This window comes from Cryptomeria japonica, chromosome 6 (genome assembly GCF_030272615.1).
Source record: "Cryptomeria japonica chromosome 6, Sugi_1.0, whole genome shotgun sequence".
NCBI lineage: Eukaryota > Viridiplantae > Streptophyta > Pinopsida > Cupressales > Cupressaceae > Cryptomeria > Cryptomeria japonica.
This window is the reverse complement of record NC_081410.1, coordinates 544,097,107-544,109,373: the sequence shown is the minus strand read 5'-3', so window position 1 is coordinate 544,109,373 and position 12,267 is coordinate 544,097,107. Positions and strand designations below refer to the sequence as shown.

General features: G+C 36.0%; 1 protein-coding gene across 1 annotated transcript; it reads right to left on the bottom strand.

The window, feature by feature from the left end:
* Positions 1 to 673: 673 nt before the first annotated feature.
* On the bottom strand, positions 674 to 3,156 carry LOC131073017 (L-type lectin-domain containing receptor kinase IX.1). The gene has a single exon (XM_058009357.2). The coding sequence runs from the start codon at positions 2,951 to 2,953 to the stop codon at positions 842 to 844; it is 2,112 nt and encodes a 703-aa protein (XP_057865340.2). The 5' UTR covers positions 2,954 to 3,156; the 3' UTR covers positions 674 to 841.
* Between the last annotated feature and the right edge of the window lie 9,111 nt (positions 3,157 to 12,267).

The window sequence follows — 12,267 nt, the reverse complement described above, 5'->3', positions numbered from 1 at the left end:
GAATAGTTAAAAATACAACTTAATGAAATAATCAAATCACAAATAGTCATTGTTATTATAAGACTTTAACATTCATCCAACCAAGACATGCACCATCTTTATATTTATTTTTAACTCACCTTTAATGCAATAAAAAATTGAAATAAATAGATCACGCAATCATCTATGAGGTTAACCTTTCCACGTACTTTTAAAACCACATATACATATACTATATTATCTACCGCCAAATCATTGAAAGTAAAGAGCCAAATTCACCTACTTTTACACTGTCCCTAGATTTGCATGTCTCATTGTGTATGCATATGCTACTATAATATGTACAAAAGCATACTTCTACATTGTAATTCTAAAAATATATTGTATATTAAATTATTTTAACTTTGTCCTACACAAATGGTAAAACCTATCAACATTTGCTTAATATTATCTTTTTTGGTTTATAACTATATTTGTATAATTATACATTCAAATAGTTCATTTTGAGTAATTTATGTATGTCATTCTCACTTCAATACAAATACAATCTAAAACGAAAAAAAAAAAAGGATATAAATACTTGTATAAATACACATTCAAATTGAGATACCATTTTCACCACAATAAAAAAAAAATCTAATAGAAACACAGATAAACTCTTTCGTAACACATAAACCAACATGACAAATTGAACAATTTGAATGTATTCATGTATGGCATTCTCACTCCAATGCAAATACAATCTTTAAAAAAACAAAAAAACAAAACAGATAAACTCCTTTGCAACGCATATTTAATATAAACAAACATGGCAAATGAAAAGAGAGTGAGACAGAAAGTATGGCAAGCCATGTGCTCATCTTTATCTGCCATGATGTAGCGTGGAACATGTAATGGAACCCATGCTACTCTCACCCATGAGACTATACGATCCGGCATCACCACTCGTACTCGAAGACAAGGTGGACTGAGAATGAACAGATCCAACCGGTGGCAAACTAACATAGATCGCCAGTGGCCTGCTGGAAGGCAGCTGCGGCAGCTCTTCATTAGGGTTTATGAGCACTTGAATGGCTTGTCTAATAGAAGGGCGTAACTGTGGATCAGGATGCGAGCACGCTAGACCCAAAATCAACACTCTTCTTATCTGCTCTTCATCATAACCAGACCCTTCCAGTTTGGGATCCACACACTCCAAGACTCTATCCTGGCTGTAGAGCCCCCAAACCCAGTCCACCAAATTTCGTTCAGCCAATGGGTACTTGCGCTCCACAACCCGCCTACCAGTGGCCACCTCCAACAGGACGATCCCAAAACTGAACACATCTGATTCTGTCGTGGCCTTGCCTGTGTAGCTGCACTCGGGAGCCACGTACCCGGGCGTACCCGCCAGCAGAGTCATCACAGCCGGACTATTATCGTCGTGCTCCATGAGCCGGGCCAGACCGAAGTCCCCCAGGCGAGCGTTGAATTTCCCGTCAAGCATCACATTGCTGGGCTTCACGTCTCGGTGAATGATCCTCTGCTCCCATTCTTCATGCAGGTAGAGTAGAGCCGAGGCCAGGCCGCACAATATCCTTTGGCGTCGCGGCCAATCCAAGGGCGGGTCCCGGGTTCTGTCGTAAAGGAATTTGTCCAGACTTCCGTTGGGCATGTAATCGTAGACTAGAAGAAGCTCATCACGCTCGTGGCACCAGCCCTGAAGCTGCACCAGGTTCCGGTGGCGGAGGCGGCCTATGGTGTTGATTTCAGAGATGAACTCCCTTTCCCCCTGCCTTGACCCGGCTGAAATTCTCTTCACCGCCACCAACGACCCTTCTTCGTTACCTCCGGCGTTGAGGTTTCCTCTGTACACGCTTCCGAACCCGCCGGTTCCCAAAAGCTCGGCTTTACTGAAGTTGCTGGTAGCGGCGGCTAGTTGCTTGTACGAGAAACGGTGAGGCGCGCTTTGGATCATTTCAAGCTCTCCCATGAAGCTTCCTTTGTCAAGAGTTATAGTAGTCTGGTTTTTCCTTTTTAGTCTCTTTACCACGAACCACAAGACCAACAATCCCACCATAACCAACCCGACTGTAATTGAGCCCACCAAGACGCCGACTTTGACCCCGCTTTCCGGTCCCCCCGGTGATAAATCCAGTGAAGATTCCGGCAACATCGTGGAACTGAAATTCCAGTTGAGAATTCTGTGTATCTCGAATGAATTCCCTGTTGCTGCAGAAAATCCCACGTACGCCGATCTTGGAACAGTGTTTTTGAGCTCCACCGTGTAGTTCAGAAGGCTTGTGTAGGCCGAACTACTGTTTGCATAGCGCGCATAGATTTGCAGGGATTTAGCCCACCCGTCGTAGTCGACCCTGACTTCTATAGCTCGCGCAGCCTGGATATCCATGCCGTGCTCTTCCATACTAGCAGTTGCGTTGGATTTGATGCCCTGGATGTCGATGCCCACATGATTGCTGCCGACTGGGTCAAATTCATTATGGAATGTGTCGAATTCGATGGCAAGCTGGCCGGTCGTGTTTCCGTCCGTGGACTGGTTGAAGAGGCCGAGGAAGGCCCCACTGCTCTTTGCTAAAAGGCCCTTGTTATCTGGCACGATGATGAAGGCAATACCGTCGCCATTGAAGTTTCTGATGGCTGTTATGTTTTCCACGAAGATGGTGAAGCTGGTGGTGAAACTTGCCGGCCACATCGTGATCTCCTTGTGGTACAGAACCCTTCCGTTGCGGTCGAGAAGATTTGAAGCCGTTTCATTTGGAGAAGAAAAGTTTACAGTGGGGTTTGGATCGGGTGTGATATCGATATAACCATACTCAGCCGAAAAGTTAGCGTCCCCCATGTATATGAGCTGCTGGCTGTTGTTTTGGCTAAAGTTGGTAAAGGAAAAATTAGTGCTGCTGCCATTAGACTGCTGTGCAGTACAAATAAAAACTGGAAGCAGGCATATCACAGCACAAATTTGATTTTTCAACATAATTATCCGCTTTCGTCTGACCACCAAACTTGCACACCTCTACATCTGTCCATCAGAAGGGGCACCCTGTATATTTTATAGAAACTCATAAAAGAAAAAGATACTTTCGAAAGTCTTGGCAAATCAGGAAAAAACGGAAAAGTTGTGGGGCAGATAATGTTCAGTCTTTTGAAGCGTGGAAAATTTGCAGAAGTAATTGAAAGATAAATCTTCGACTTGCTGTATACGGAACTGTATTAATCAATTTGAAAGGATTGAATAACTACCGTTTCTACTGGACCACAGTGTAAGATTTTTTTTCTTGTTTGTCATCTCGAATATTTTTCCCGATTTGCGGTACGAGCACCATATGCTTGTCAGTGTCATTCATCATTTAGTCTACTGGAAATTAAAAATGGCCCTCCCCGCAACTTTTTCGCAAATTTTGGTTAGTCTTTTATCTTTCCTGTAAAATTTTAATTTCACTTGTTCCATGTAGCAAGCCCTCCATGCCATTAAATTGAATATTACTGTATGCTTGTTAGTTCTAGAATGTTTCTTCTCTTTATGGTAATCCATATGGTGAAGTGTAACTAGTATTGAGTTAGCTGTAAATAATACATTTAGTAATTATTGTAATTAATGAGAAATAAGATGTTTATATGTTTTTACGTATGGTGATGGATTCATTTTGTTATTATAAAGTTGTGTTGTAAACCAATATCATAATGAAGATTCAATATATCAAATAATGATTAAGAAGATTTTTACTAAATTAGATCAAGATATTATGCAACTCATTTCAATACTAGATCGCATTCATGTGAGTTAGATCAAATGATGTTATGTAGTCTTATGCCAATGTTTTAGCTTTCAAATCTGCAAGCTATTGTTTTGGACCTTTTCTTAAATGAAGTTGTGGCTAGAAATAAAATACAGCTTGCTTCAAAATAAAAAGAAGAATCTTCATCTTCCATTCATAATAGTCAATTCGATAGAAGGAAATCAATAATGTAATTTACAGATTATTAATGTTCTAATTAGGCTATACAAGGTAGAAGGTAGATCAGGTCGGAATCTTAATAATTTAAAATTGTAGATGAATTTTAACATTAATAAAGAACAAGTTGCTGACTGATTGTACAAGTATGTAAAGGTTCAGGCCTCTCCTGATTTAATATATTAGAACATTAATAAAGAGCACAGTCTAAATCTTATATTACCTATATGTATTGATTTAATCTTTGTGATTTGATAAACAATACCAAATTTATTTTCATCATACAAAAATATAATGATTAGGAGGCTATTAGATAAACTCTCTACTCTCCTATAACATATAAGAAATGGTTTTGAAACACATCAATTTCAATATCCTACATACCTTAACTTAAAAAAATAATAATATAGAAATTATAAAATTGAAAATATGACAAAAGACACAGAAATATTAATTGACAGCCTATGAACAGAAGGCTGCTTGTTGAACTACCCAAGCCACAGGCTTAGAGTTCCATGTTGTAAGAGGTCACAAACTCTACAAACAGTTTAAATTTCTTATGAGTGTCTGTTAAGTGGTTTATGAGCATTGAGCCTGATTTATAATTTTCATCTAATTGGGCAGTTGTATCTTTATCATATCGCAAAATTCCTCTATTCCTTAAGCTTTTATGGATCTCCATGCCCTACCTCATTGCATTTCTTTGAGTCATTCTGTCAAATTGTGTGTGCGCTTTGTGCACACTGTCACACTTGACATACATATTTTATCAGGTTACTTGAACATGCTTAAAATATTTTTGAATCCTTTTTAACAAATCGTTTTTAAACATATATATTCCCACTGTAATGTCCCATATGGGACATTCCAGTGAGAATATATGTTTAAAAACAATATATTCCCATTGTAATGATGTGGGACATTCCAATGAGAATATATGTTTAAAAACGACATATTCCCATTGTAGGACACCATCCATGCTTAACTTAAACTCATCACCAGTGAATTGCAATTGCTCAAGAGTATTATTGTCACATTTCTCCCATACATTAGCGAATTAAGATTACTGATTATTTAATAAGCGCCTACTCAAATGAATGTTAATCAAAGGACAAGGGTGGGAAAGCTGCATCTACCAACCTAAAACTAGGTCCCGCGCCCTGATGGAAGCCGGTCCCATTGATGACTCGTCGCTTTAAAGTTTTTTAAACATATCTATAAGATTCTCCCACATTTTTGACTGAAAATTGTTCAGAATACTTTAAATTAAAATGACGTTAGCTATATCAAATACTTTAAAGATATGTTTGTATATATCAATCAAGATTAAAAATTAAATTACGTTCTATATAAAGGTAATTACTTTATAAAAGTATGACCAGGGATGGGATGTGATATTTTTATATCTTTATCCATTTTAATTTTAGGTTTGAGTTTTTTATTAAATATATAATTTACAGCACATATTTAGTAATCAAAATTAGTGACTTCGAATTCTAAACATGAATAATTTATAAACTTTATATTCATTGTATAAAATCAATATGTTTTCTATATAAATAATAAATATAAGTAGTTTATAAAATAATGACATGAGATGGTAGGTGACATTTTTGATATTCATATCTTATCTATATTTGTTTTGGGTTTCAATTTTTTTTGCATGCACAATATAAAGTACATATTTAGTTATTCACCTAAAATTCAAGACATAAACTTCATATTAATTAAGAAATATCGACATATGCTTTTTATAATAAAGGGAAGTACTTTATAAAATGATGACATGAAACGAGATGTGATGTCCGTGATGTCCTTACACTATTCACACTTGTTTTGGGTTTGAAACATTTTTGCATGCATAATCTAAAGTACATAATTCTTTATCGAAGACCTAGGTGTTAAATATTGTCGGATCTATAATCTAATGTACATAATTAGTTATTTAAGATTTAGATTTGAAATCTTTTGGATGCATAATATAAATTATATAATTAGTTATCAAAATCATTCACCTAAAACGTCATATATGAATAATTTATAAATTCCATATTCATTATGGAAACTCAATATATTCTTTATTTAAATAACGTTAAGCATAATTAGTGATGGAAGATAGGTCTAATTTTTTTTAATGCATAAGATAAAGTACATAATTAGTTATCAAAGATTTAGGTTTGAATTTCTTTTAGATGCATAATCTAAAGTACATAATTACTTATCAAAATTAATCACCTAAAATCTTATAAATGAAATATTTTAAAACTCCATATTCATTGTGCAAAATCAATATATGATCTACATAATTAAAGGAAAGTACTTTATAAAATGATGAGATGAGATTAGATGTGATATTCTTGATGTCCTTGTCAAAATCAATCACCTAAAATTCAAGACATGACCAATTTATAAATCTCATATTCATTGTGGAAAATTAATATATACTCTATATAAATAAATGTAAGTAATTTATAAAAGGATGACATGGGATGAGACGTGATGTCCTTGATGTCTTTTTCATACCCACCATTCTTTTGGGCTTGAAATATTTTGCATGCATAATCTAAATCACATAATTAATTTTGAATAGGTTTTTAAACAAGAGAGGCCCAAATCATTACATAATTGAATCAAACATCAAGCAACAAAAAACAAGGGCTCATGAAGAGTGAGGGCCCAAGACTAGGATGTACTACCAAAAAGGAACAAAACCCATAATGCATCCAACATTACAAATGAAACCTAAACAATAAACAAGTGGAACCCGCATACCAAAAAATAGAACAAAATAGACCCCATCGAAGGCACAAAATGATGGCCTACTTGGTGGGGGACATCACCAACTTCCTCTCTTGGCTCATAGCATTAAATTTTTTTGAAAAGGGGAGACCTGTGTTAGATACTTTCTTAGAAGAGATAGTCGGGAAATCCAGGGTTGCCTTCACCTTTGACATAGCCATCCCCCACCCAGTGGTAGTGGGAGACTCCAAATGAAACCTCTTTTTTGCTTGCCACCTCTGAATTTCTTATTGTATGTCTTGGAGAGAAATAGACTTCTTCTTCTCAATCATCTCCATATTCTAAGAAAATATATCCTCCATATGCTCAGTAATCACATAATTAGTTACAAAGGCTTAAGTTTGACCTATTTTTGGATGCATAATCTAAAGTACATATATAATTATCAAAAGTAGTCACCTAAAATCTCATATATGAATAATTTATAAATTCCATATTCATTGTAGAAAATTAATATATTCTCTACATAAATAAAATTAAGTAGTTTATGGGTTCTTCCCACAGTGTTGGTAATGTGGTGTTGTTGTTGTGACCACCAACATTCAAACCCCCTTGGGCCATTTTGATCATAGTCTTGTGCCTTCACTAATCCAATGTGTGTGAAAGTTTGATCCTTATCTTTGTTAAATGGGGATGAGGTCCCCCGTTTATGACCTTGCCAGTCCATAGCTTTAGGTCAAAAGTATTTCACATTGTATCAGAGGGCATGTCATACTAGCGTCACCAATTATGTTAATAATTTTACCTAACACTTTACAAAATATATAATTAAGTAGTTTATAAAATGATGACTTGGGATGTCATATGACATCCTTAGCATATCCACCCTTGCTTTGAGATATGTAGAGAAATAGAGGTAGAAAGGGAGTGAGGGAGAGGTATGTAAAGAAATAGAGGTAGTAATGAAGTAATGGGGGGGTATGTGGAGGGAGGGAGAGGGAGAGAGAAAGAGAGAGTAGAGGGTTAAGGGTGAGAGAGAGGGGGTAGACAGATAGATCTAGATATTCTGGGAGAGAGGAGAGAGTGACATAGGGAAAGGTAGAGAGGGGAGAGAGGGAGAGTGATAGGGAGAGAGATAGGTATAAATCTCCAAGGAGATAAAAAGAGTGAGATCGAGAGAAATAGAGAGGGAGAGAGGGAGGGAGGGAAGGAGAGGGAGGGAGAGGGGGATATTTATATAGATAAATATAGGTGTGAAGGGATAAAGTTTGAGGTATGTAGAGAGATAAAGAGGGGAAATAGAAAAGTATAGAGGGAAGGGGTGAGAGATAAATGTAGATGGAACATGGGAGGGTGGTAGGGAGAGAAAGAGAAACAGAGGGGGAGGTATTTAGAGAAATGAAGCTAGGGAGGGAGGAAGGGTAGGTATGTAGGGAGAAGGAGAGAGGAGAAAGAGATAAGTAGAGAGAGAAGGAGAGAGAGGTGGGAGGGAGAGGGAGATGTGAGATAGAGAGAGAATGTGTGTTAGATTGATAGAGAACAGAGGAGAGATAAAGAGTAGAGTGAAGGGTGATAGAGATAGGCTTAGAGCTTGGGGGAAGAGGAGAGTGAGATAGAGGGATAGAGGGGGGATAGAGAGAGAGGTCTAGAGTTTGTGGGAGACAAAGAGAGTGTAATGGATATAGAGAGAATGATGATAGAATCTTTATTATTATTGAAATTTGAGTGTCTAAGAAATTATAGGATCTAAAGATTGGGGAGAGAGGAGATGAGGAAGAGATTGATAGGAAAATAGAGAGGTCTAGAACTTAAGTGATATTGGAGTAACTAGGGAATTTATCTAATTATTTATTGATTAGGGCTGTCCCACATTAATGGTTCCCACTTTCGCCAATGAAGGAAATTGGTGAAAGTGGGAAATTATGTTTGGGGGCAGTTCGAATGAAGTAGGGTGGTTCAAGCGAGTCCCCCCCTCTGGGTTCGAGCGAACCCGCCATCGGACGCGGGTTCACTCGAACCCTAGGTGGATTTTGGGTTCGTTCAAACCCCTTAAAAATTAATATTTTAAGGGGTTTGATCTAACCCCTCCTTGCCCCCTTTCCTCAAACCCTATTTACAATTGGTTTTTTCAAACTTCTATAAATTTTGACTATGATAGTTAATTTGTCAATTTCCAACTTGTTTTTTTTCTGTCTAGTGGGGGTTAGATTGAACCCGTCGTCAGCATCACGTCACCATGCCCTACCTACAGTAGCTAGCACGTCTTACATTTCAGCTTTCGACCTACATTATTTTAGGTGTACAAAATAACCCTTTTTTTTGTTTAATAATGTCTTTTTTTATTAAATTTATTCAAAAATTAATAACTAATTTGTTTGTTAATTTATTTTTTTAATTAAATAATTGTATATTTATTGTTTTTCAGCATTTTAGAAAAATGTTTGATAATTTAATGTTTTGATTGAAATTTGTTAGTTTGTTTTTAAAATTGCATAACGGTATATGTTTTTTTTTCAACATTTTAAAAAATTGTTATAAAAAACTTAGAAAACTAAGGTGGTAAATTAGAACTTCGAAAAAAATTAGCAAAAAAAGAAAATTAGAAAAATGTTACAAATCTAAATATAATAAATTAAAACGTTAGAAAAATTAATAAATTTTAATTAAAAAAATATTATAAAATTTAGATAACAAATTTAAACAAATTAGACAAAATAAATCCTCTACAATGTGACCCCTTTTCACATCCTATTACACACACAACATGACCCCTTATGATCCCTTAAGACCATATATGCCCCTGATGACACTATACGTTCCCTTAGGACCATAGAGGATTGCATAATGGACCCTAAGGGGTCACGCGTGGTCCTAAGGGGTCACACATGTGTTAACACATGTGACCCTTAGGATTGCATGTGACCCCTTATAAAAGCCTAGTGTGTATGACATACCCCTTAGTGCATTACATAGTGTCTGTGATGCCGTACCTCGACCCGTCCTAGCATATTAGTTATTTTCATGTTAGAACTATTATGGATGCTTCATTTCTATGCATTATGGATATAGAAATTTATATGATCCCAGGATTGGATAACATTAATATATTGATGCTTCATTTCTATGCTTTATGGATATAGAATTTTATATGATTCCAAGATAGGATAACATTGAGATGGTGTATGTCATTTATTTGATTTGCAGGACTTTATTATGATGTTAGAAATATGATGCATGTCTTATGAATGATTGAAATTTATGAGGATCGAGGATTATGATAATGTCATTAAGTGAAATTGCTTTATATGGATTGCATTGGATTTATGGGAAAATTGATTTGTATGATGGCAATTGTATGCAGAGTGATTGACTTGTATTCTTATTTATATGTTTAAAATTATATGAGGTTATTTGGGAATTACTAATGTGTAATTGAGATGCGAATTATCCATGTGACCATGGAAACATTATGTAGAATCAAGCTTAGACCTATGTATGTTCGTAAAACCAGGGGTTGTCTATTTGGAAAGACAACACCCCCGTATGTATCGTATTTTATTCGTAAACGTAAATGTTGCATGTGTGTTAAATTGTATTTATTATTTTGTTTAAATCCAACAAGAGACAATTTCCATGTGTAAATTAAGTAATATATTTTATTGTGTCACTTGACACATGTGTTGAATAGTGTTTTGATTTTGACATGTCTCTTGGGGGGAAATTGTTTCAACCAAAGCCTTTTTCAAATATTTGAGTGTGGTCCCAAATTTGCCTTGGGTAGAGAGTCTTTGGAGTGGTCAACTCAAATTTGACCCGTAGGTTAACTTCAGATGGGTTTCTAAGGGGTCAAATGGACTCGTAGGGTTAGTTTAGGGGCTTTTTCAAAGGTCCATAGGGTATACCTATGGGTTGGGGGTATTTTTAAGTATGTGATCACTTCCATGTGACTGTTTAGTCACCTCAAAAATTGGTTTTCCCAAGATGAGAGAAAATCCAACTTGGAGGATTCCTCCTAGGTTAGATAACCTTCCTTTCTCGTGTCAGTTTCTCTTCCCCCTTTTCTCTTACCTTTTCAGTTGCCAGTTTTAGTAAGTCTGTAAGAGGTTGGGAAGACCAACCAATGTGAGCCCACACTTTATCCAAGAGGTTGGAAAAAGTGAGAGGAGCCTTCTTAGGGAATGGTTTGAGGCTTAGGATGGTAATCGCCCACTCCCCATCTTTGGAGACTAGATCTTGAAGTTTTGAAAAGTGTAGTATAGGAATTTTGGCTAAGTGTTGAAAGAAAAGAAGTGTGGATTTGGGCAGCTCTACTCCAAACTATCCCTTGCAAATCCTTGGCAGATTTAAGGTTGGTTTTATCTCTTTCTATGTATGTTGGAAAATTGTTTGAAAGATTGTATGTATTTAGTTGTTTTCTTCCTTTGTGTTTTTATTTGTGAAGAAAGATGTGTGATCTTTCCCTTGTTTTTGGTTAAGCATTTTATTTGTGTTTTGGGAGTATTAAAGGCCAACTCACCCTTGGGAGGGTAGAGTGGCCTTGGGGTGGAGGGTTGTTTGACAACCTTAGAGGGAGAGGCTCTCTTTGGAAGAGAGTGATCTCAAGGGATTTTTATGACCCTTGCTGCATAGTTATTGTTTATGCATTTTGGGGTCACAAGGGGAGGTATTATGACTTGTATGCCTTGGGGGTCATAAGGATGTTGGGAGAAGTTTGGAACTTGTGATGTGCTCTTGGTTGCCTTGTGATGGCCTTGTGTTCTACTATTTTGTAGTTTCTCCTCAAGGTACTTAGTCCACTTCCACCCATATAAAAATCACATTATGTGATGGTGTTAAGCCTTGGGATGGGAATGTGTTTGTTGTGAGTTTGTCATGCTTGTTTGTGTATTGCTTGAGTGTAACCTGTCTAGGTCTTGGTTCTCTAAGCTCAGGGGTGGCTTCTAGTAATCCTAGGTTGGGAGGTGAGCCTCCATGGTCACAACCTTAAGACTTTATATTGTAGGTTTGCTTGGAAAGGAAGGAAAATAAAAGCTAGGAGTTGCTACCTTTATTTTTGTTTTAGTTGCAAATGAAAAATGTATTTTTTTTTAGGCCCTCATTTAGTAGAAATGAGAGGCTAAGTTGGGTATTCACCCTCTTTGTAAAAGTTACTATATTGAAAATGAAAGTATTCTCTATTCCATGTTTTCTCAAAAAATGAAATGCATTATTCTATTAAGTTGTTATTGCAAAATGAAAATAATTATGGAATGAGCTTTCTATAGTCCTTGAGTTAATATTTGTTGAACTTATGGTTTTGGAAATAAAAGTCCTTTCTATCTTTTTAAGCATATTGGAAAAATAATGGAAATAAATGAAATAGAAAAGCACGAATGCTAGTAAGATAGAAATAAACATTTAGTCCTATTTATTTATTTCCAAATGCAAAACATGGTGTAATAGATATTAGTATGAATAATAATGCATTTAGCATAAGGGTAATATTTTAAATGATTTCTAGTCTATTATAGTTGCTGCTGTAATTTATTTAATTCTGTCATTTTTTTCCTTTTCATTATTGCAGAAAATAAATCTAGATTTAATAATCTACCTCTAA

Excerpts from the sequence above, each read along its gene's own strand:
- LOC131073017 (XM_058009357.2), bottom strand. The coding sequence starts at position 2,953 with ATGTTGAAAAATCAAATTTGTGCTGTGATATGCCTGCTTCCAGTTTTT.